General features: G+C 30.7%; 1 protein-coding gene and 1 long non-coding RNA gene across 2 annotated transcripts in view; one reads left to right on the top strand and one right to left on the bottom strand.

Moving 5' to 3' along the window:
* The window catches only part of LOC129963371 (cell adhesion molecule 2-like), a 347,066-nt gene that overhangs the window by 3,272 nt on the left and 316,843 nt on the right, over window positions 1-26,951 (bottom strand). Inside the window, exons 4-7 of the mRNA XM_056077707.1 lie at window positions 7,968-8,101; window positions 7,611-7,836; window positions 2,726-2,862; window positions 923-1,136 (exon numbers count right to left, since the gene is read on the bottom strand). Coding sequence (XP_055933682.1) covers window positions 923-1,136; window positions 2,726-2,862; window positions 7,611-7,836; window positions 7,968-8,101 — 711 coding nt within the window. The remainder of the gene's footprint in view (window positions 1-922; window positions 1,137-2,725; window positions 2,863-7,610; window positions 7,837-7,967; window positions 8,102-26,951) is intronic.
* The window catches only part of LOC129963372 (uncharacterized), a 122,519-nt gene continuing 121,773 nt past the window's right edge, over window positions 26,206-26,951 (top strand). The window contains exon 1 of the long non-coding RNA XR_008783969.1: window positions 26,206-26,373. This is a non-coding gene — a long non-coding RNA (uncharacterized LOC129963372). The remainder of the gene's footprint in view (window positions 26,374-26,951) is intronic.

Genomic DNA, 26,951 nt, shown 5'->3' with positions numbered 1-26,951 from the left:
TAGCATTCTAAATTATTTTCATGTCACCAATTAGGGAATTTTCAAACTTAAGGTGCATTAGTTAAAGAAGGCTCTTAAGTTTCAGTCTTGGTCATTATAATGGAGAGTATGAAATTGGTGTCTTGATCTAAAAAAAATTAAGGTAATGAATGGCTGTTAGAAATTTACTGGAAAACATTCAGTTGGAATGTATTATTAAAGTTAATTAATTGAATCAACGCTTTCTGAAACGGCTCACGACTGCAGTTTCGATGAACAAATCACTGTAGGAAAAAAGATTAGAGTAGAATTGAAATGAATTGATTAGATTTTGATCTTGATTTAATTAATTGATTAATTTATTCATAAAATATGTTATTTAAATATGAATTATTAATTGAAATTAATTAATTGAATCAATGATTTCTTAAATGTCTCATGACTGCAGCTTCGTTGGTCAAATGACAGCCGAAAAAACAAGATTGGAATAGAATTGAAACATTTAGCACAATTAGATCTTACAAAAAGATACAAGAACATATTTAGTCAAAAAATTTGAAATGTTTCGATTCAAAATTCTTTTTTCAGTTATTCTTGATTTGAATATTTATACTGGACCAATAGATGTTAATGCTGCAGGACGCCCCCATTTCCAATTTAGTTCAAAGGTTACTCTGAGTATAATTTTATATTTGACTGCTATAGATTTACATATAATGAGAAATTCGCTTCTCTGCAGAAATATTTGAATCTTCGCAAACGCTATATCGAAATAGTGATTAAAATTAAGCGCGCTGGCAGATTAAAGTGAGTTGTAAAACAATGTATTTTTCTCCTCATATGGAGATAGAGATCAAGATAACCAGATTTTATTCTGATGTTACTCTTTCTCTTTATAAACTCTTCAACATTGTTTCAAATATCATTTGAAAATAAGACAAACCTTTTCCGAAGTTCTCGGCTACCGTGAGTCCAGATGTCCTGTGGTTGCCACCGAGTGTTGTCTCTTCACTTCTCGTGTTGATGACCCTGGAGAGGGTGGCCGTGCACTTCAGTCGCATCTCCTCATTCTCATCCAGGTGATGGGGCTGTACCTGCATGCGAAGACCCAGCAGTCCTGGTTGATTACGATACCGGATGACATGATCTTGGCTCACCTACAAAGAGGACGTACAATAAGATGTCGATAATTTGAAATTGAAATTTGAAGGAACGTAGTAAATTTTCATGGCGTCACATTAATTACTATTAATGAATGTATGAAAACATCACTTTACATGTAATATAACTTCACGTTTCCTATGTCACGGAATCAAATAGTAGTAGCACATTTCTTTTATGCTTCCAAAACTGAATTGATACTACTGTAGAAACTTTTTTTTTAGGAATCATTTTAAGAAATTTCCACAAAAACTAATACTTAGAATATCCTTATTGGAATCAATCCACAAAAATCTCATAATATTATTCAAAAAATGAAATACCGATTAATATCCGAGCAGCAAAATGCTCTCTGTGGTGGGAATGGTTAAAACTGCTTAAATTAGAAACTGTCGTCTATCACTTATGCCCAATGTATGTAAACCATTTTGATAACAAAATGATTTTTTTTTATTTTAATACAAAGGCTGTTAGAATTATTCACTCGAAAGCAGTGCATGATATGAATTTAGGAAACAAGCATTGTAAAGCAGATACATATCGTGAGGTTTGATAGTGCATTTAGATATTTTGCTGCCCCATGCAGTGCACATAATGAGACCTGGCTTTAATTTGCCAAATTTGTTTCCAATTTATACTCATATTTAAATTAATCAACATATTAATGATTTATTTTAGTTTAAATTTTTGCCTTAATAGCTTAATGAAAACATATATATTTTTATTTGCTTATTTCTGAATACTCATAACATGTAAAAAAAGAAATCAATAGTATAAACTGTTGAAAATTAGCCATAATTATTAGTTCATGATTCATTTACTTATAAATAAAAATATTTAATTGTTATGGTAGATTATGAGGAAATAAGAAAACTCAAACAAATATAATAATAAGCAAAATTATTATAAATCGCTCAAAACTAATCATACCATAATTATTAGTTAGGGCTTCCATTACTTACAAATAATATGATAGATTATGAGGAAATAAGAAAATTCAAATAAATATAACAATAAGCACAATTATTTTATGGTGTTCGTTAAGCGGGATATGATCTAAGTAGTTAAATTAATTAATATACCAAAATATAATGAATAATTAATTAATTTAATTTATATAATAACAATTCAATAAATCAATATAAGCACAGATTAATGTCTTAATCTTTTATAACTCTTATAATTTATATTTATAGAAATCTAATTATTTGACAACTTGGCCAAGGAAAATTTTATTCGCTCTGCCTGTTGCCCCTCAATCCAGTGGCTCTAATTAGCTTCCAAGGTTCATAGTAGGCACTCCGCCTCTGGAGGGTGAATACTACCATTTGGTAAATATAAATTGGCTAAATATGGATAAGAGGGCCGATAAGTATACCATTACACTAAGTACACTACATGCTATAACAAAAAGATTTGTTGTAAACGCTTCCTAAACTGATTATAATTTTCAAGTAGAAATAAGTTGATCTATATTTTTTCAAAATTCAGGTAAAAAAAAAAAAATCTGTTATGCTTTTTTTAAATGCTATTACCTAGTTATAATCTCCACATAGTTATAGAACCTGAGAAGGATGGTGCCTACCTCTCTGTCGTTGAGGAACCACTGCAGCTCTGGTAAGGGGTGTGATTTGGTAGATGAGCAGTTGACGTCGAGAAGATCACCCACGCGATAGTGTGCCTGGCCACCTGTGATCACAGGACCGTCACGGGCGATCACAGCTGTAACACGTAAAAAAAATTCTTAAATCTATTGAGGTTGACTTATCGACACTGATTAAGGTTTCTGTCTGATTATGGCTCTGTGTTAAGTTGACACAGAACCATAAAAACAATTTCGTTGTCGTGTATGACAAATGGATAAATAAAAATAAAACACTGTATTCAGTAAACTGACACTTAAGATGGATACATTTAAATTTTGAAAATGTTTTCTTTCAGCTGTATTATAGAACTATAACAGTTGTGCAGTTTTAAACTGTCATAGAGTCATAATAGTTGTGCAGTTTTAAACTGTCAAAGAGCCATAATAGTTGTACAATGTTAAACTGTCATAGAGCCATAATAATTGTGCAGTGTTAAACTGTCGTAAAGTCATAGAACCATAATAGTTGTGCTGTGTTAGATTGTCATAGATCCATAATAGGTGTACAGTGTTAAACTGTCATAGAGCCATTAAACCATTTCGTTATCGTATATGAAAAAAAAACAACTTTATTTAGCAAAATGACACTTAAGATGGACACACTTAAACATCGAAAATGCTTTCTTTCAGCAGTGTTAAATTAGCATAGAATCACAATGGTTGTGCAATATTAAACTATCATAGATCCATAATATTTGTTAAAAATTAAGTATTTTACTCAGCAAATTGGCTGGACATTGCATGAACATCCTTAAACACTACAAAAACTTACTTTCAGCAGTGTTAAAGAGCTGTAAAATCATTTTGTTGACATGCTTGAGAAAAAAAATGAAGAAAACATTTTACCCAATAAATTGACACTTAAGATGGGCACTTCTCAACATTGGATAAGTTTCTTTTAGCTTTACAAAATTGTGATAGCGCTATAAACTATTTTTGGGCCTTCTTGAGAAAAAAATGACCAAATTAACTCCAAAGATATTCATATTAATAATAAGAACTAACCCTGCTCTTAGTTCCCATTTTCATATCCTTTGAATCGGTCTCAGGGGTGGGGCACCTCGTAATTGAGGATGAGAAGCTTCTAGTATGGTGGTTAATTCTAGCCACCCATATAGGGGGGGGTGACTTCTCCCATCGATGACGGGACGCATTTTCTTAGGGAAGGGTTGTACCGTGGCCGGTGATGACCCTTAAGACTTAACCACACTTCTCACTAATGTTGCTGTTGCGGCGGTCTGATCATTCAAGTTTTTCCGTGTGCCTTCCGGTGGGGTCGGAGTGGCCAGTTTGTGGTTATCCTTTGAATCGTTTTCGTTTTCTAATGAAACATTTATCACGGAACTACTAAAAATAATTGATTTGAAATTTATTTACAAATTGCTTTTTCTTTAAATTCTTTAAAAATATTTGGTTCTTTGATGAAAATATTACCTTAAATGTCTAATAAATAAGTAATCGCTTTAAGAAAAACAAAATGATTTTCCCTTAATAACATCTTAGTAATTATATAAAGTTTGAACAGATGTAATTATAGAGTCTTTTTTTATAAAAAAATGGAACTATATTTGGACATATTAGGCAGTGTTGCATATGAATAATGATAAAAATTAATCTAAAAGAAAGCCATCAGATATTGAGATGTTAATCTGGCTAAAAGAATATGCAACTGAAAAATAAAGGCTTCATTTCTTACTTTAAACAACTCTTTTTCCCTGGCAATTGTTAATATGAATACCAATAAAAAAATTGTTTCATTTAGCAGAATGGTATGAAAATAACTTTTATAATTACTTTTCATATGGTATAAACTCTTTATTATTCACTATCTAATGTAATTTTAAATAAATATTTTCTTCTTAAAACTTTATATATAATTATTAAATACTCCGTAAATTTATAACAAATATTTCAGTCAACTGTCTGTTTCAAACAATTTTAAGCTGTAAAATAGATTATATATTTTAAATTAGAGGAATTTTGATTCCCTTTTCTTCTTATTGTAAAAGATTAGAACATTATAAAAGACTTTCCCTTTCAAATATTTTCATAATTTCATGTAGCGATACAAGAGACGAAAACAAGTAATGTCTATTCAATTCAATTACTTTTAAATTCAAAACAAACCATTTACATTTAGCAAATCTCTAAACATTTCATTAATTCAATTAAATAAGAAATTTACATTTGTTATCTGTAACAAAAGACGTAACAATAAGTCTACTTTTGTTACATTCAAGTGAATTTTCTTCGGATAAACATAAATAATCGAACATTGAAACATCCAAAGTTAAAGTTAGAATCGTTAGATTTGTATGCGTGTCACCAACACATACACATAGACAGTTGCCAGGGGCAACGTTTCACCTTCACTTACAGTGCATAACCTCCGGCAATTGTGCACTAAAAGGAGACAGTTTTCAAAAACTATTAATAATGAACTCATTTCAGCAACTGGAATTTATTGATCCCATGATTTAAAATGTAACTTTAACAGTATTTACCTTTTGGGAAAGCTTTTAGTAATAGGAGTAAGTTATGAGTTTTTCTGAAACAATTATGAAAGTTTTATTATACTAAGTAGTGATTTAAATTTTTTTTTTGATGCTTTGATATTCAAGAAAAGAGAAAAAGGAAATTCATCGTTAGAAATATTAGCATTGTAAAAATATAGGGAAATTTGTTTTTTAAAAACTATTTAAGTATGATTTGATTAGATTTATGTAATTATATGAAGTGTTTTATTTATATGATTATATCCAAGAAATTATTTGAGAGGTCTTTCAGCATGTTTTATGATATAAAAATGTGCGTTCTTTGGATAAAACACTTTTACATAAAGATATTTATTATGTTAAGGCAAAATACACACAAAAAAATGGTTTGAGTGAATGAATGAACGGTTACTAATAGACATTAAATTATTATTTGGAAATTAAGACTAGATTTAAGAGTAATAAAATGTTTGAAAAGACAAAATTTGATCCTTTGTATTCATCGTAAAAGGAGTAAAATGTTTTAATGAAAAGCAATAATGTTGAGAATATTTCAAAGTATTAAATGATAAATCTTCAATTAACTGTGAAAATAATGTCAATTTATATTATGTGGAGATTAATTAGAATTAAAGTATTCCTATTCGAGTGTATTGTAGAGAGGAAAAAATTATAGAAGTAATAAGAATTCTAAATCTGAGTGGAAATCATTTCAGTGCATAGGAAAATTAAGATTATAAAAGAGTACAAAAATGAACGATGAAGCAAGGCAGTACCGGATGTATACACATTCTATTATATCATCACGTATAAAGTAAAAGATTATAAATGGAAATTTATGCAAGAATTTTATGTTCAAATACAATGCATACTAATGATTGATAAAACAAGTAGACGAAAGAGTAAATAATAAATTCGTAGTTTCGAATGATTCACATATTCTTGCTTTAAGAAGTTTGATATTCATTATTTCAATCGGCTTTCTTCTTATGGGAACCTAGTATTTCCATGCAATGCTGATTTTTGTATCTAGCCACAATATGGTTCTAATCGTGACTGCTGATTTTATAATGCAATGTCAGAGGCTTAGCTATAAATTCTGGAGTGTGACGCAAGAATAACATGATATCTAAACTGCCTATTTTGACAAATTAAGAGATATACTGCTCTTAATACATGATATATATTGCTCTTCTCTTTCTCACAACATACGATTAAAATTTTATCAATAACTTGAAATTGAAAAAATTCCACCTAATATAAAACAATCATATCTATTACATCTCTATTGTTTCAAAGAGAGTCACTTCAAACCTTTCTCCCAATCAGCATGTGCAGTCACTCATCTCAGACTGAAGGTTTGCCATTAACTCTTCCAAGCTTCTTTTAACTAACCGCGCTGTAGTAACGACATACGAGCAAATATTTTATAATTTTTCCTTTCTCTAGTCTTTACAATCTTTACAAACACATAAATATTTACTTAATTAATGCACGTTTGGCAAAAAATTGTAAAATAAAAAAAAAAAAAATTACCATGTTTTTTTAAATATTTTTCTCTTTAATTTTTCTTTCTTTTTTTTCAATGAATGTATGTGAATTAGATATTCTTTAAAATAAAAAAAATAATTATGTTTATTATTGATAAAATTATTTGATATTTTTAACTCTTAAATCCATAGCGATGTATATCTACATCGTATGATTAAAACCTAATATTTCTTTATGTAACAACCTTTGCATAGTGTTTTTTTTAATTTTAATTTTACCAAAACTATTTTATCGTTTCCGAAGCAAATAGAATTTTTAAAAGCTTATTTTTTTTTTTATCTGTGACCATTTTCACTGTTGGCATGCTATCTGAGTATCATTTCATTTTGGCGGATATTACGAATTACGATTATTTATATAAAAAAGTAATAAAAAATACAGGAAAAATTGTTTTCGGACAGAAACAATGTAAGAGTAACGAATATATTTAGTAAATTTGTAGAACTCAAGGAGAGGTTGTGCATGATGATGAAATACATTAATATGTTTTTAAATTAGAAAAAAAATCTTTTTTTCCCCTTTTACACAATTCCCAGTTGATTTCAAATTTTATTTATTAAAAATAAAAATTCACGCATTTGAGGGTTAATTAAAAATTCATTCGCTTATCATTATTATTTTTTCTTTCTGAGTGCTACGTAATCGAAATTTGATGTTATGAGCAACGAATTTATTAAGTCATTTATTTCACACCATTCGTCTTTCAAATTATCATCTCTTATTAGGATCACATTAATTCTAAGCATTTATTGCTTTTACACACTTAAGGAAACACGTACTGAAAGGATTTGAAGGCGATGAAAGCTCCGGATCTTTGTCTCCAATGATCAGTTCTTCACTGGTGGTTGAGTAAGTCTGCGAGACTGTCGCCGTGCAACGGAGAGTAATGGCACTGCCCTGGTGCAAGTCCGAGGGGCGTACAACGAATAGCAGTCCTAAAGTGGAAGTACTCAACCCGTCCAAGTGTTCTTGCATTGCGTACTTTCTTTCCATCATAGGATCAGCCTAAAATAGAAAGAAAAAAGTGGAAGGAATGTAAATTATATGTTAGCCTTCTGACTAAAAATTTCAAAACAGTATTTCAGAGAAATTTTGGTTGCATTTTAATGTTCAAAAATGAATGCAGAATTGCTCACTTCTTTTCCGTTGATGAACCATTTTAACTGTGCTGCAGGTTTCGATGGTCCTGATTTGCATGTGACGTTCACGATATCGCCTACCTCGTATCTTGGCTGGCTGCCCAGGATCTTGGGATTTTCGTCCGGAAGAACTGCACATGCAACGAAAAATAATATAATAAGGAACATTGAAAAATTAAAAATAAATCGGAAGATTTTTTTTTTATTGTATAGTTTTTTTTGGTAATTAAATTTCAAAGGTAATAAGTAACGAAACAATTTATACTACCTAAATAAATCTCTCAAATATCATAGGAACACCAAGGTAAATAAATATAAGGTGTTTGTAAAGAAGTATACACTTTTCAGATTCTGTAAAACAAAAACAATCAAAGGCACGAACCCCCCCCCCCCTTAGAGAATCGTAAGGTAGATGCAATCTTAAAGTTTGTGTCTCGCGCTTGACAGAAGTCACATAGGCAGCATGTGTGTCATGTGACTAATCAGTCGAAATGGCGGCGTCTGCAGTGGAGACGATTCGGAAAAGAAGTTTCAGTTAGAAAATCTATCTATCAAGGGCATGAAAATCTTAAAAATACAGGCTGTTTGTGCAAAGCTATATATCATGAATGGCAAGAAGGCATAGTGCAACGAAGCCCGGAAAATTTAAAGCAGAGGGTCAGTCGTTAGGTGTAGATTTCTCAGACCACTATCTACAGAATTTTGAGAAAGAAGCTAAAAATGATTCCATACGAAGTGTAGGTATTGCAATATCTTTGCATACCTACTTTGACAAACAAAACAGCTTTGAATTATGTGCCGATATGCGGTTTCGTTTTGTAAATGATGATTTTTGCCAATAACTTAGTTTTCATTGATGAAGAAATATTTCCTATCAGTGGGAAGATGCACAAGCGCAATGTTCCCTTTTGGGGAAGACAGAATCACAAATTCACAATGCAATACGTGCGAGATTCTCTTAAGGTAAATTTGTTCTGTGTAGTGTCCAGAAAGAAAGTGTATGGCTTCTTCTAAGGGTTACATATAGAACATTTGCGACTGTCTCTAACAAAACTTAAAATAACCCCATACAATTCTCTTAAAGATGACATATAATATCTTACATTGTTCTTGATTTATGGTGCATTAAAACTGTATACTTCTTTATGAATCATCCTGTGTATTGGCTATTATATGAATTTTGATTTGATGATGATTTTGAAACAACTAAAAGTGTCATTTTACTTGATTAATTTTGACACTATTATACACTTTAACTTAGAAATGTTAATGAATTAAGGGGAGGGTATTTTCATTATTTAGGAGATGAGTTTCAATTAAATCTTCCGTCTCGTGAAAAGCATTGTGAATATCTATTTCACTTATATAGTTAAACGGGGAATTTATTATACCATGAAAGACAAGCATTTTCTAGTAATAGAATGCACGTCCGTCTGTCTATATAAATAGATCCATTTACTTTCTTTCATCTAAGGGAATTGCATTAACCCTAATTATATACTATATTGCAATCCATATACTGTATACTGTATATCCATATACTGTATACTGTATATCCATATACTGTATAAGTACAAAGTTATCGCATAATATTTCACGATGTTGTTCGAAATTCTGAATGTTGTATAACATGATGAAGTAATCATGTAAATATTGTACAGCTCCTTGTTATATTGGGTGCTAAATTATTGTTTATAGTTATGCGCATTATTGTTATATTCTTTAGACTTTAAATTCTAAATAGTTATATCATGGAGCAATTTCTTGTGCTGGTATGCAAATTACACAAATAATTACTTCTATTTTATATCAATCTTACAAACTTGTTTGATAACAAAATTTTAGTAATTTTTGTTCAAATTCGAATAATGTTTTATGAAATTTCCATATAAAAATTTATTAATGCATATTTTGTGTATCACAAATGTATCTATCTACCTATTCGATTGATCTATATGACGTATATTGTATTGTACTTTTTCACTGATATTTGTTTCTTGCTTTAGCAATCTGAATAGCAATATGCTTAAGACATTAGTTTTATAGCACAAATAGAAGATATTAAATTCAACATAAAATCGGTTCCATTTATCTTCATGCGAATCATATGGACGTAATTAGGTGATAGAAAATGTACTTGAACATTCATATTTTGAGATACAGTGGTTTTTCTAGAAACATTCCAAAAAAACCTCCCAAACCGCACTTTTTTAGAGTGAATTGCCCCATTGACAACACAGTGGATTTAATTAATTTTTCAACATGTTTAAGTACTAAAATTTTAGATAAAATTCTAAACATTGAACAATGAATCATAAAGGCATTTTAAATTATGACTAGTTAAAATTAAATAATTGTACGATTATTTTATGGTAGTCGAAACAAAAATATTACATTGTTCATTCATAAAATCAATCTAAAGTAGGCACTGCATTGTTTCGTTGACAACAATCCACATATATAAATTAATTTTTCAACATGTTTAAGTACTAAAATTTTAGATAAAATTCTAAACATTGAACAATGAATCATAAAGACATTTTAAATTATGACTAGTTAAAATTAAATAATTGTACGATTATCTTATGGTAGTCGAAACAAAAATATTACATTGTTCATTCATAAAATCAATCTAAAGTAGGCACTGCATTGTTTCGTTGACAACAATCCACAGTGTTCAAAAGAATGCATTACATATTCACACCATTCTATACAATATTCAAGAGAATATTATATAAACTGGAAATGTTAATCCCTCTCTTTTGTAATCTGTTTTAAAAATAGCATATTTTATATTAACTTACATCCGTAAGCATAGAGTGAAAAGATTTCTTTAAGATTTATAAATGGATCGCGACGAAGGACATTCCGAGAAAATCCCATTTCTAAGAGTTACGGTCAATTTTAAGATTTTATTTCTCTAAGTAAATTTATATATGTTGTCAAGTACACACACACACAAATAAATAAGCTTCAACGAAAAATGGATTGTGATTTTTTCGAGGAGAAATAAAAAGATTACTTTATAGGTAAGACAGCTGTGCTCAATTTTAAGATTTTATTCCTGTATGTATGTTGTACCGTGCATATACATAAAATTACTATATATATATATATATATATATATATATATATATATATATATATATATATGTGTGTGTGTGTGTGTGTGTGTGTGTGTGTGTGTGTGTGTGTGTGTGTGTGTGTGTGTGTGTGTGTGTGTGTGTGTCCGTGTGTGTGTGCGTGTGTGCAAGAAAAGAATAATAAAAGTAAAAATATAAATCTATTAATAATTTGGAATAATTTTTAAAGCACAATTTTATTGATATATGTAAAAAGGATAATATTTTTATTTTTCTATTTTTTTGTACTTATATTATATATAATTTATTATTATAAATGCTATAAAGTTCACGTTAAGATGCTATAAAGATGCTATAAATGCTATAAAGTTCACAGTCGCTATTCCATGTTCTACTATTTAAAAATCCTTCTCAGAATTTGACAGTTTTGTGCCTCAATGAAAAATACAAACATGCCTGGATTTGCATTAAATTTTCAAAAATTCAAACAAACAACTCAAAAATTATTTATGATATTGAAGGGCGATTTTCCTTAAAGTAATTTCAATAAATAAACAAACAAGTTGGAGGGCTGATTCTTTACTCCAAGTTCCGATAAACCATAAAAGGTCAAGTGTAGGAAACAAATTGAACTTATTTCGAAAACTTATGAACAATTATGGTTATCTTCCGACTTAATAAATGACAAGTGATTACGTGGAAAATGAATGATGTGAAATAGACTTCATTATTTTATTGAAGCTCCTTATTATTACTGATAATTATTTTGACATCTTAGTCAGTTGCTAGATTCAGGGAATTGATGGAAATTACTCGAAGACCCTTTTTTTTATGAATAGAGGCATGGCTACAGGAATGTCGGAAAGAGTTGATAAAATCATTCGAAAGAAACAGAAGATGTTGAAATCCTATAACCAAGTTGATCAACCATCATGTCGAAATTGCTACTTAAGAGAGCGCCTTTTTAGACATGTCTACTCCATATTCATTCATTAAAATAAATAAAATTACCACCCAATGAAAAACTCCAAAAGAATATTCAGGCCCATTTCTTATAAATGGCAACAAAATTTTCGGAAACTTAATAGACCAATACGTCAATTGCTCCAATCTTTTTTACTGGCAATAGTATTTACGGAAACTTAATCCACCGATATGGCATATGCCAGAATCTTCATCACTGGCGACAATGTTTTCGAAAAATTGATCCGCAGATAAGGCAAATGCCAGAATATTCATCACTGGTAGCAATATTTTCAGAAAATTAATCCACCGATATGACAAATGCCCCAATCTTCATCACTGGAAACAATTTTTTCGGAAAATTGATCCGCAGATAGGGCAAATGTCTCTATATTTATCACGGGCAACAATATTTTCGGAAATTTAATCCGCAATTATAGCAAACACCCCAATCTTCATCAGGTCAGCAATATTTTCGGAAACTTAATCCACCGATGTGATAAATGCCAGAATCTTCATAAAAATTATACTGAAAAATAATCAGTTTTTTTTCATAATTTCTGTTAGTAAATTCGTTTGGTTCTCTATATTTGTCGTTTTTTTTTTATTTGCTATCAGAGCTCGAAAGAAATGGCCATCCTAGAAAACGTCTATAAAAAATGAGACCTGGGACAGCTGAACCGCTTCATTTCTTATTTTCCATCCATCCTGAAGAGCTGAATTTTTCAGTGGGTCTCCTTATTCATGAAATGCGGTAGGACAGCAACCGCTGCGAAGATGCTCAAATATTATTCCGTTTTCCACAAAAGCCCGCCGAGTGATTTCAAAAGTAACGCCATTCCATTGATATATATATGTATATGCTCTCTTCCTCTTTTGGAGTGTCTCCAATAGCGGAAATTCTGTGTTTGAGAAAAAATATTGACGATTCATATACACAAGAGAGAGTGATACTTTCGCGGAATTATGAAATGTATAACTGCCGATGAAGGCGAATTGGGATATTCTTGTTCCTTTTTTTTCCCTCTCGAAAAATTGTTGGATTTTTTATATATATATGTGTGTGTTCGTTCTGTCGATAAGGTTGTGGTAAAAAGGGCGAGGAAGTCCAAAATATCGACTCCATTGTAGAAGAATACCGTGGTTCGGGTTTATGCCATTGCAGCTTCGGTAGAATTGTAGATACTCGTTCGGTTAGAAATAAATTTCAGAAAATGAAGGATTAAAGAAACCTTTAGCATGGGTTTATTCTTTTTGACAAGATATCACATTTCCTTTCCCCTTGCTATAATATTCTAAATAAAGAACCAATACTAAAAAAATATAATTGACTAGTATATAATTAATTCATAAGATAGGATTATACTTTATTTAAATTATAATAAGATTCAGATTGATTTAATCACTTTATTTACAATGACGTGTTGGATTCGTGTTTAAATTATAGAATTTTTGTTACTGAAGCTAGGAAAATAACAATTACTTTAAAAGGCATAAACCCCATGGAAATGTTTAAGTGTCTCAAAGGTTATTCGTTTTCTTAAAAAAAGATTGAAATAATAAAAGTTCCAAACATGATACATCATCTAACTAGAGGTTAAATTAAGTCCTACGTCAAAAGGATGAAAAATTGACTTGTTTAGAATCGATGACAAAACTATACGGAATGTGCGTACAAAAGCTACAGTTTCCAATGCCAACACTTCAGATTTCCCCTCATTGTATCAACTGAGGACACCTGGCCTTTGAATTATTTTATCTCTTACAAGATCAATATACAGAGAGGGGTTTCATTTAACTCTGGTATTTAAACCATCATTGTCAGATCTGAAATCCAAGATTCTACTGGGTCCCCAGACTCGTTGAAGGAATTGGTATATTAATGTTTTTATATCCGATTCCAGCAAGAATCGCTAATTTCTTGGTGTTGTTGAAATTCATGAATCCTTCATTGAATAGCTGTTGCCATTGCTGTCAAAGGGAAATTGAAGTCAGATTTATCTCCATCATCTAATCACAATTAAAAATTACAAGTTCCTATCCAAAATACTCCTGTTGCTTATATATACATGTCAAGGTAATTAAAGTAAGTTAAGTCGTTGCCTTTAGATTCTAAAAGTTACCAGGATTAGGAAAAAATGCTGCTTATCTAATTGAAAAAAAATCCAAGATTGAAGTAGTGGTTTAAGAAATTTACTTTAACCTGGAAATTCATATATGGAATATCATATAATAACCTGGAATATCATATTGATAGCAATTCCCGTTATTATCAGATGGAACATTTTTCAGGTCAACAACAACAAAAAATATCTCAATAAAAAGTGCCATTTACGCTTAGCTCTTTTTTTATGTAGAGTGGTAGTGATTCTAAAACAACAACAACAACAAAAGGATTTTATCTCATGCTAAATGTTGGAAATTACTTTCATGCATTTCAGAGGAACAAAATTATGACATCCCATTACAAAACATAGAATTTATTTGAATATTTTAATTGTGCTTGTTATAAAACTATAAAAAAGTATAAGTGTTACAAACTAAAGAACTTTTGTTCGAATAAATTAGATTTTGAAAAATCGTTTCAAAATCTAATCAAACTTTTTTCGAAGTGTGGTTACTTCCATTGGTATTTTAATTCGAAGCTTTAAAACGAAGATCTATTGATGTTTCTTATCTAAATAAAAAAAAAGGCAAAAAAGTACAAGAAAAGCGAATGAAAATAGTTCATTTTTCTATTAAAAATCATTCTTTTTCATTTTTTCCTATGTAGGAATATTTATTAAGTTTCTGGATTCTTTTGACCCAATTTAGAAGAAGGTTAAAATATCAACATACCCATAATTTGACAAAACAGAATTCATGATTTTTAACGAATATTGCCAGTATTTCGTGTCGTTGTCAATCTTTATATGTGATAAAAAGCCTAGAATCTGTATTGAAGAAATCAATTTAAAATGCTTTCATATTACTTCCAGTTTTCCACATTAGAACAAAATATATTGAATCATTTCCGTGCAAAACGCTCACAAATCACTTCTTTGTTTTAAAATTTCAGTCGGTACCTTAAGGATGAAATTTTTTATCGTCGATTGAATCGTAAATTCACGATTCTTACCAGAAAGAGCAACTGTTTTTGTCTTAATAAATTAATGCAAATGAAGATTTACTTTCGTGCAGTTTATCTGGCCCACAGCACTCGCACTCATAAGTTTGAAATTAAGTGCATTCTCCAGAATTCTAAGTTTATGGGCACCTTTTCAATGCTCCGCACTTCGATCGACAAGCAATAACCTAATGCCAGGCCCCGATTTTCATTTAATTTTAGAACGCGCATAAAAACGCACTCACTTTTCGTTCTGCCTCAGCCATAGATATAAATAAAAACGTTATCTCGAGACACAAGCCTCCCCCCTACACCGCACGCACCGGAGGGAAAAAAACACACGTTAAATTACAATCATAAAATCCCAACATTCGAGTATAATATATTGGCAGCAATTTTGTTTGGAGCGAGGATATCGTCTGCATATTTCTGATACTGCTTGCCGTACCTCTAAACTCAACTTGTTACGGGAGAGAGGGAAATCCGAAACCAGTGGTTTTTACATGGATAAATTTTTATATTTTATTTTCATCGTGTTCGAGGGAGCTTATCGTAAAATTTTATTGCTGAGAAACTGATTTGTTCCAGGTTTAAATCTCAGGCGGATCTGCCATGACGTTTCGGTTTCGATATCGACCACCTGCTTCCCTCTCCTTCCCTTCTCTTTAAGGTAGGATAAGGATGTCAAGCACTTATGGTTTGCCTTGCATCCAATTTTCCTCTCAGAGACTAAACGTGAGATAAGTGTAGAGATTGTTTAACCACTTAAAAATATTTTGTTTTAATTTCGTTTTCAGGATATCTGAAGATGTCGTCATAATAGCTTCTGATGTGATCAGGATGTATTTACTCTTCGAACCAAAATTTTGTTTCAAAGAAATTCTGTCGGTGAATAATACGCAATGAAAACCCTTTATTTAGGATTTCATTATAATAGTACCATCCCCTACATACATAATTGTTCTATCCCTACATAATATCCATAATCCCTCCCTCCCTAAGCATTGTCGAAATGAGGACACGCTGGAGGATGGGGTGTATAAAGATCTTGTGTGGTTGAAAGTATATAACAATGATCGTCATTTAACAGTGACCCTAACTCTAGGAGATAATTTGAAGAAGTAAAAATAAATGAATAAATAAATAAAATAAAACTAAAGAATACAAAAGATATAAAAATTTTACAATACTCTAAATATCCATATAAATTTGTTATGTGAATGACCGATATTTAGTAAATGTCAATCTCCTCAAATGAATATCAACATTCACAGGTCATTATTTGACATTCACTGAATGATAACATGATTATTCTCTACTTTAGTTTTCTTAGGGTAACACATACTATATTTAAGTGTTAAAAATGAAGCTGAAGAAAGAAATTCAGAAATCTTTGCAACTTTGAAACTAAATTTCTGGAACAGATTTAAAATAGTCAAGATTGTATGTATTTGATAATTTATCTTGAAAAAAAAAAGAAAAAAGAGACATTTAAATTCCCTAAATGTTTAGTCACCATATGTTGATGGACTAGAATTTTGAGTGTTAGATTCGACTACGTGGCTCTCTCGAAATAGTTCTCTACCAGAAGTATGCAAAGAAATTCGGAATAATAGATTTTAATCTACACAATCTGATATGTGAGTAAACATTTTTGAACCCAAAAATTTGATATATTTGTTTCCCGTTGGATGCCTGATTGATAAAAGATAATTCTGGACCAGCCACGAGATGTTTTATTTTGTACTTTGAATACTTTAAAACGGTTTGCCAAAATTATCGAAATGTTGGAGGTGCCAGATGGTGAAATAGTTAGCACTTTAGCATGCTCCCTGATCATCGGTTCGGGACTCGCACATGTATAGAGAAATATGGCACTGGCTATCAACGTTAAAGTCACCGTGCTGAGTTAATAGAACACTTACATATATGTGTTAATCGTTAAAATAACTACAATCGAAATTAGAGAAAATCGATATTATCATCCTGTGAATGTTAAATGCTGAGTAATAAAACCTATGCCAATAATATCTTCCCGCCTTTTAAATTTGTATTCAAATCTTGCGTTTCGAAGTTGTACATATTAGGAATATTACTGCCCCTACAACAGTGTTACTGAAAATCTGTATCCAATAAAGCACCATTCAATACTTTATTTATTGTATCCGTTTCTAACTCAATTGACTGGTAAAAAGATCCGGTAGCGGTTACTCCGGCAGTTGGTGAATTCACGTTTTCAACTAAAAAATGACTGTTTCTATATGTCTGCCTAGATGAGATTAAAATTTCCAAAAGACCTTTTTTAAACAGCTTGGGATTAAAATTGTTTTGGAGTTTATCAGATATTTCGAAAATTTAGTTAAATTTTTGTCGAATATTATAAGTCGAAGATTATCTAAGCATATAAAGAGAAAATTTAATTTTTATCTTCTTATTTATCAATTAATTGATTTTTGATAGTTTTCAAGTGATTTCTTTTTACTTGATTCTACCCTTAGTGCCATTTTCATACCTTTATTACAGGATTTTTTCTGTAATTTTAATATATGAGATTTTAAGTTCTTAATTTTATTTCTTCTTTTTTTTTTTCTTTGAGAAGGTTTCTTTAAATGCTTTTGAAATCTGGACATTCATATATTGCTCTAATTCATATTTTTCCATGGAATTAAAAAAAGAAAGATATATAATAGGAGGTTGAAGATTAATTTTGTAGCATTTAGCATAAAATGCATCCAGAGTTTTCCCTCCACTTTCACAGTTCCTCTCAAGCGTTACTCTACGCCTCTAATATTTATCTCACCGTTTGATCCGGAAGAAGCCACAAAATAAACTCTATCTGCAAAAACACAAACAAAACACTTGAGAGGAATACTGAAGAAGGAGACAGAAGAAAGAAATAAAAATCCCGTTAACAACGACACGGACCCTGGAGAACGGAGTAAAACAAAAGAAAGCAGAAAGGAGTGGAAACCGAAATCTTCCCGCCAATACAATAATGCCCCGAGGAACAAAGGGACTTCATAACGGAGGCGAGTTTAGGGGTTGTACAGCTGTCACACGAATCGGTATTCGATATTGTTTAAAGAGAGGGACTGTTTCTAATAAAGGGGGAAATGCCTGCCCAGCGTCTCCCTTAGCAACCCGGATTGATTCATTCATTTAAACGGTTCTAATGAAACCAGCCGCTGGAGACAAACAATTAGGACAACTGGATTTCGGTGGCGAGGAAAATTAACGCTCTCGTCTTTTGTGGGAAGCGAATACTCCATTCTTGGAGTGAAAGGAATCCTTGTAGGTGGGCGGAGTTCCCCGAGGAATGCTGTCTTTGGGAATGCCATTTACATTGAAACTCGGCAAGAGGGAAGATGGCATTTTTTTCCTCACTCCGGCCAAAGCTTCAGCAAATTCAATATCGAGGTACTTGGAAACATTTCTCTCGTGTTCTATCTTTGACGATTTGAGATTGGAGTGGATAAACTGAGCTGTTTATTCGAAAGAGACACTTGTTTAAATGAAGTAGGATAACAAGATGTTATTAACACTGACCTTTTATCCTCTCTAGAGTACAGTGCAAGGACGAATGATGTCCAAGGAAGAATATTATTCTCAACCCTTCCCTTATCATATTTGATTTTTACAACAAGAATTTTTATTTTGAAGCAAGCGTTCTAATGCTTTGTTTCCAAAGTGTTCTACCTTCCAAGATACCAAATTGCGATGACTTGCAAATATATTTTATTTAAAAGGAATATTCTTGAAGAAAATACAACGGGGAAATTCCCCAAATGTTTTTTTTTATTAAATAAAATTTTTGATTTCTCTAACTTTAAAAATAACTTCATGATTGGAGGACTGAAGGTTTAAAATTCGATTCTACCAAAGAGTTGCTGCATATGGTGGCCTAAAGCACGCCAAATCCATAATAGGATAACTTCTTCACTTATATCAGTGGAGGAGTGGACTATCTTTGGTGCCGTTTTCCTTTTCTAGATATATATCAGAATTTCGAGGTCCATCCGGAAGCAGCCCTCTTGTAATGTTACGATGGGATGTTGGATTATTCAAGATGAATGAATAATCTAAACATAACAATGTAATATGACCGGAACAGCTGCTTTTACTCTTTATCTCAATTTGTTCATGAACTACATCCTTTACTTCATCCTCAATGAGTGCCATGTTAAAATTATACTACAATCCCCCCTCCCAGCGCACCTCAATAATGCCCTCTTGCCACTCTCGTTCACCGTCTGGTTAATCCAATTAGTGCGAGGAAAACGGTCTGAGAGGAAATTAAGACAGGTTGAATATCCAAATTTTCAGTCTATGTCATACCAATTCTGACAGGTTTTCTGCATTGATGTTTTGGAGCGTCACTATTACAGTGGCGTGATATAGAGAGATTGAGCAAATTTGTCTTTAATTACTGCTTTATTAGATAATATTAAAAGTAATTTAGTATAAAAAACCATTGTTATGAGTTTTCCCAGCCAGGAATGAGAGATGGTAAATAGTACCGACGAGATATGAAGATGATTATAATTTGTTCTACTTCTAATCGCTATAAGAATATTTTCTACAATTAATGAAAAAAATTACTATACCATCTCCCTATGACAATAAATACTTTTTTCTGCTGTAATGAAGTTTTAACAGACGAAGATATTTTGTTCATCCTTGTTTTTAATCCTGATTTTATTAGAGTTTAAAACAAGAATTTACTAATATTTTATGAAAATAACTATTGGTCGCTTTTGAGCATGAAAAGATTATAGAAAAGAATTTGGACTTTAGTTTTAAGTATCGAAGAGCATATGTTAGAAATTCAACACCTTAAAGCAATAAAAAGGACTTTATGTATTTTTCCATTCTCAAAAGTAATTCAAGTGCCATGTTTCTTGTCACAGATTTTGTTAATTGATTATGTAACAAAAAAGGATGAATTGTTTATTTTTAATAAGTTATTCTAGCTCCAAATGAAATACACAAAACAATATTCAAGTAGTATCCTATTCATGTCATTTCAAATAAATAAAATCCTTCAAACCAATTAAAGTGTTTCAAATTAACATGTGACTTATAAGGCACGCTTTTATATTTGAAAAATCTTTACAACAAGAAATGAGCTTAAATGTAAATTTTCATTAAAGAAAACGAAACCTAACTAATATAACAGCAAATAATATGATTAATTTTTAAATTTAGCTGGAAATTAAGATTTTATAATCAGTGTGTGACATTTAATCTTTAAAATACATTTTTACTTAACTGCCAATCATGCGGTAGTAAAAAAGTGTCAATGAAACGCATTAGTTAAAACCTGCACTAAAGCATTTGGTAAAGTTTTTAAAATTTAAAATTGGTTAAGATAAATACAAAACTATGCTTTCATTCTAAATCTTCGATATATATAGATTTTAATCTCTAAATTTTGTTTATTAAATATGATAAGACCACACAGTATTTGAGTCAATAATAAATTGCAAGCGCCAGGTAATGGAAAATTTCGACCCAAAAATCTCTCAATAATTTACAAACTAATTAATGATAGTTATAGTAATTTGGACAGGCATCTCAGGTTCGCGTTGTCCTGCTGGTTAAGACTCGTGTTCGGGACTTCAAGGTTTGACTCCATCGAAGAACCCTCATGTAAGCAGGTATGATGCATGTCAATTACGCCGGGGCTAGATATCTTCTCCGCTGTGTGGTGTGGCGAATTGAAGGTGGTCGTTCCTCTTATCTGATCGCGGGTCAAAATTATGAGGGCCATGTTAAAATAGTTCTAGTTTACTTTAAAAAGAGACTTTCTTGTAACCAAACTTGCCAAGATATTTCAGCAGTATGGTTGAGTGCCACGGAAATTAGTATCAATTTTTTATAAGCGAATCACTGAATTTTGTTTATTAAATGTAATAAGACCTCGTCTTATTTCACAGTTTTAAATCTCAGTCATCTTTAATTCATCTTTGACTTAATACAATTTAAATTACAATCGTCAATTGAAATAACATTTCGTCGAAAATATCAAATCTTACAACAATAATTTTTCATATTGATTAACGAGAAATTCAGAACTGCTAATTACTTCACGAAAATTTTTGCCTATTTTCATTATTAAAACAAAATGAATGTTAACGTCAGATTATTTTCACAAAACTGCAATTTTGGTATTTCTAAAGTAATATCCGCTTCTGCTAGAACATCCATCAAATTGACGTACATTGGCTTCTTTCGGAAATATATTTTCATAAATGTCCATTAAATTTTCATCATTTTAAAATATATGATTCAAGCAATAAATATTAACCTCTTAACTGTTTTATTTTCTTTACTATCTAATAAGATGACCCCTTCTATTTTGGGAATATTTTCTTATTTTGATTCAAATGTAAATCCATTGAATACTTGACATATCTACGTATTCGAAGTAATTTTAATATTGGATTATAATCGTTATGAATGGTTTATTTTTTGCTTACAACAATCAAAATTCGATAAATCGATGAACGTATGACACGCGAACAAAACAGTTAAGTGGTTAAGTTCCTACAACAAGAATAATAAATTTTAAACTAAATAAACGTCAATATAGAAGAACAGCTGTTTCTAAAGAATAGGAAGATTTAACTAATACACAGAGAAATAATAATAGTAATATAAAGAGCATCTGGAGTAAATTTCCATCTACTTTCCCGTGTGCTAACGCTATTTAGCAAGTCTTAAGCTTCATAATATATTGAAAAAAATAGGCAATTTAGATATTTTTCTTCTGTTGGATTGAAGCAAATATTGAATCCAAATCTAAAATTTTGATACCATAAAAATTAGGCAGCAAATTTTATTTATTTATTAACTGTTTGTGGCAACCAACTTGTTCATCGGGTATATTGACCAATTACAAATAAATTTCTTTATATTCTTTCATTTTTCAACTAAATTTGGACTACAACCTATTCGATTTCAAATTAAAAAAAATAAATAAATAAAAAGTCCCATTGGTCTGCGAGGGAAAAGTGGTCTAACTCTATAACAGATAGAGTTACAAAGAAAATTCTTGATAATATATATCTAAAGAGATTAAAGATTTTTTTCCTTAATCAGATTTTTATAGGGCATAGAATCTTCACGACATATCGGAAGAAATCTTTTGGTAAGAGTGAAAATGTGTAACTAAGGAGGAAAAAAGGGAGATGCTAAAGATCTTTTAGAGCACGTGGTATGAAACGATGAAGAGAAAGTTGGATCAGAAGACTCCTTTGAAAATTTTTCTGTCTTAATTCTCGAATGTCGGAATGTATGACCGTTGTATATGTTTTTTTGCTTGGAGATATATGAAAGAGAGTAATCAATCTGTTGTAAATGCTGCAAAAGGCTCACAACGCCACTGTACATGCAGAATTGCCGCATGTTTCCGTTCGAGATTCTCCAAAATTCACAATAAAATATGATGAAAATGATTAAATTAGAAAATATAAGAAATGTAGACTAAATTGTTCGTGTATATATATATATATATATATATATATATATATATATATATATATATATATATATATATATATATATATATATATATATATATAGATAGATAGATAGATAGATATTTATTCAGAGAGTACTCCCTTTTTTGTAATGTTAAATGTTACATTAGGAAGCACATTTGAAAAATGTGGCAATAATATCAGGATTTGTAGTGTGATACAAATAACATCCTTAAAAGTCCCGTCTAGCATATGATTATGTTCTAGTTGGGAGGGAAGATATTGACTCGTCTCTGTATTGCACATGAACGGTTTACACATAAGCACTTATTTTCTGGTGAAACCCCATTTAAATCATATCGTGCCAAACATTTATTAAGTAGCATACATTTTAATCGGATAACCAATTTTTAATTTAAAATCATATGAATTTTTTTTAATTACATCAGTTTTATTTCTTAAAGACATAGCGGGGGGAGGGAAAATACTGTCTTGTGTTTCGCAGACGATTGACTTTTTACATCATACATGATTGATTTTATCTTATCAAAATGCAACTGATTTAGAAATTTCACCAAAAATGTATGTTATCACGTGCTTTTGAATATACTGCATGTTTTGCACAGCATGGCCGGAATTGATTATTGTGTCATTAATATCCAACTTCTAATTCGAAACTTTTGGAAATGTTTTTATATTCTATATTAATTTAAATTTTTGTCGTTAGTCTTTGTTTTTTGGTCAGTATTTTATTAATGTTTCAGAATGTTGACATGTGTATATGCCAACATTCAGAAATGTTTTTATGTTTGTATTTGACAGTTGTATATGTTTGTTGTATGTTTTTTCTTTATGACATTATATATATTTTACATGTTGCAATACAAATGTTTTCTGGATCTTTCCTGTTGGTTTTCATGTACCATATACCGATTTGGCTAGGTAGGTAAAGCCGGTTAAGAGTTAAATAAATAAATATCTGACATAAAAAAATAAATATGGGTGAAATTTTTTTTCCCAGAATTAAATTTGTCAAAGAAGAAAAAAAAAATATTTCAGAAGGTTTGCTTTATATTTTGAAACTTACTTGGGACATACACGTTATTTTCGTGGGAGAAATATTTTTATCATTTATTATGAATAGATTTTTGACTTGGATTTTTTCTTTGCATCTTTTTCGTAATTTTATCATGGGCCCTGTGGTTCAAAATCAACCTTACCAAAAAATTGAATTTAACTTTATTTTTTTTTTTTATCAGCAGAAAGAAAAGAGAAGTTCAACCGAAATCTTTTCAGTCCGATACCTACTCTACTCTGCAACTTGTAGTCTGCGGAGGGCAATTACCCCCCTTTTGGGGAGTCCATTCGCTCTCCGGCCCCTACTAGGTCATTTGAAGGTCAGTGAAGATGGAAGGGTAGTAACTCTATCATCAACCAGTCAGAAGGCAGCATCATTTGCTCTACATGATGGATTCATTTTTTGGTTGTCCGGAACCAGAAGGGGGGGGGGGTAAAGAGTTCAGACAATAGTTTTTTGGTTGGGAATTGTTCCCTTGGTCAGTGTTCGAACCTTCCGGGGGTTTATTTTCGAATGCAACCGAGGAGACTCACGAATGAGGAAAGGAATAAAAGGAAAGAAAGAAGAGAAGGAAAGAAGAAGAAAAAAGAAGGTTTCTTGTAACATAGAAATTTACAGTGGAACAGTTTTTTCGGTCAAAAATAGGGCGAAATGGGATCGAATAGATGGATTTCATTGATTTGGGAGAGATGGCATATGGCAAAAGGGGGGAGAAACTTTGAGTTTTATCGTAATTTAATAGATCGCTGGGGACAGGAATTTGCGGTCAAAAACCGTTGCATCGGCGCTATCGGAAAACTCAGAGAAGTAGAAGAAAAGAAATGTGACCTCAAACAGAAACTATTGTATTTTGGTCGGAGCAGAAAGTTTGAAAGCTGGAATGTATTTTTCTAATGTTTTAAATATTTATTGGCTTTCAAAGTTGAAGAATCAGGTGAAAAGTAACTGCCCCGTTTCAGAAACAATCTGATAATATATATACGTTTTGAATTTAGCTTCCGTAATACAACTCTTTGCACTTATTAGTTTATTTGTAACTCTGAATATTAGGAAAATGACTGTCAAATGATATTGCAATTCCCATTATTTAAAACACGTCTGCTCAATTTATTTATTTATTTTTCTGGGAAATCTTATTTATAAATTAAAATATTACTAATTTAGCTACCATGTCTTTAAGATTTGTGTGGCATTAAAATCGAGAAATATCACAGAGATATTGCACAATTTATTGTGCCTATAGATTATGTATTAGTTAATTGAGAAAATGCAGTCAGTAAATGCAGTCAGAGAAATGCAGTCAGAAAATGCAGTCAGTTTCACGTTCTTCAACAAAACTGGAGGTCATTTACCCAGCTTCCATTCAGCATCCTTATGAATCTCTCTTTCTGGTGATGGTACAAATATTGAAAGAGAATAATGTCACAAATTCGTATTATCTTAACTTTATGACCTTTTTCGTGCAAGAAACTTAATGCTTAGAATCAAAGATTGAATTTATTGACAAATAAGTCTGCTTGAATAAGTTAAAATATTGACATTTTCATATTCTATTGCAGGTACTTTAATGCACTGTACTGAAGCTTTGCACTTTAATGCACTTAACTAATATACAGTTGAAGTGAATTTCAAAGCATATAATTCTATTGTCACAACGAACTAAAAAAAAAGTTTTAGGAACAACAAAAACAACAAAAAATACCGGATATGATGGTATTTTTTTATATAAATATTTGTTAAGCAAATAAAACTTGAATCAATCTTAACAAAACTGAAGAAACTCAAATAAAACAATTTTTATCGCTGAAATATAATTCATATTTGGTTATCTTTCATAAATACAAGCGTAAATCTTGAAAGAAACATGGAATTGAATCCTTCGTTTTCTTTCTCTAAAATAAACATATGATTTGTGAAGGACGGATATCAGCAACCTGAATTCAGCTGTAAAATAAATAAACCAAAACGAAAAGCACGTATTAAACTTTTGAAAATAAATGCATTTCCTTTTCTGAACAAGTAGAGTTTTTAGAAGCTTATATTTTGAAGAATAAAGGCAGTTATATATGTTCTGGAAATATTAAATGGTACTAATTTATAATGGAATTGCATGGATTTAACAATAGCAAGCATCTGCGGTTATCAGCACACATTCGTCGCTCTCAAATATCACATCTTGGCATCTATCACGTCATATCTTAAACAAATAAATAATCTGCGTAGAAATAGAGTGTCGCAAGATATAATTTATAAATATTTTTCGGTTTTTATTTAGAATTTCAATCTATAGTTATCAATTTTTAAAAGGTTTTGTCCAGAAATTTTATATAAACGTAACTAATTAACTAGAATTAAAAATAATTCCTAATTTCTTTATTGGCAGTAGAAGAAACACCTGAAAGCAAAAAATATAAAGAAAGAACCTGATTTAATGTAAAAGGAAGTGTTTCCTTAGAGTTAAAAAATAAAAATCTTCTTTTTTCCCTATGATCACGAGTTCGCCTCATATCCTTCCATTCGGCAAAAACATGATTCAGGCTTTTCGAATGTATAGCCGACATCGATGATTAAAATTCAGCCACTCATAAGGAAAGAAACAATATTATGATGTTTTTGTTCGAAAAATTATTCCAAGTTTTAAGCACTGGAAGTCTGGAACTAGCCATGCTCAATGGTTTGAACTGTTTTGCCGGTATGTATTAATTTTTTTGTCTTTGTATTCGTTTGTAACACTTAGATATATTATTATTGAGATAGAAATCAATATAAAATACAAATATGCAAAATTATATATTATTCGCGTCATTTATTATACTAAGGTTTCTTCTTATTCCTTCAAACTTTTGTCAGATTTTACAATTAGTGAATTCAGACAATTCTGTTTTCTTTTTCAATATATAAACTAGAACTCAATCTCTTTCTTTGATTTTCTGAATTTCAGATTTGGATATGATAGATTAAATTTTAAGAAATTTCAATTATGTTGATTTTTATGATGCCACCAATATTTCTGCTTGATTTACCGAAGAAGAATACTACACTTACAAAAATTAGTTTAAAATGAAAATGGTTGCCTTTTTATTGTGAAAATTGTTACTTAAAAATTTTTCTAAATAAAGGAAGAGAAAAGGGAAGCATTCATTTCCTTAGCTGTCATTCTATCATTCTCATTTCAGTGGAATTAAATAATTCTTACATAATATGATGAATGCGACTCGCCAACTTCATTTTAGTATCCATTTGCTCATCTATGCCATTGTAACTTTCCTA

The sequence above is a fragment of the Argiope bruennichi genome, chromosome 3, assembly GCF_947563725.1.
Source record: "Argiope bruennichi chromosome 3, qqArgBrue1.1, whole genome shotgun sequence".
NCBI classification, from domain to species: domain Eukaryota; kingdom Metazoa; phylum Arthropoda; class Arachnida; order Araneae; family Araneidae; genus Argiope; species Argiope bruennichi.
The sequence above is the reverse complement of the archived record's forward strand: the minus strand, read 5'-3'. Positions and strand labels throughout refer to the sequence as shown.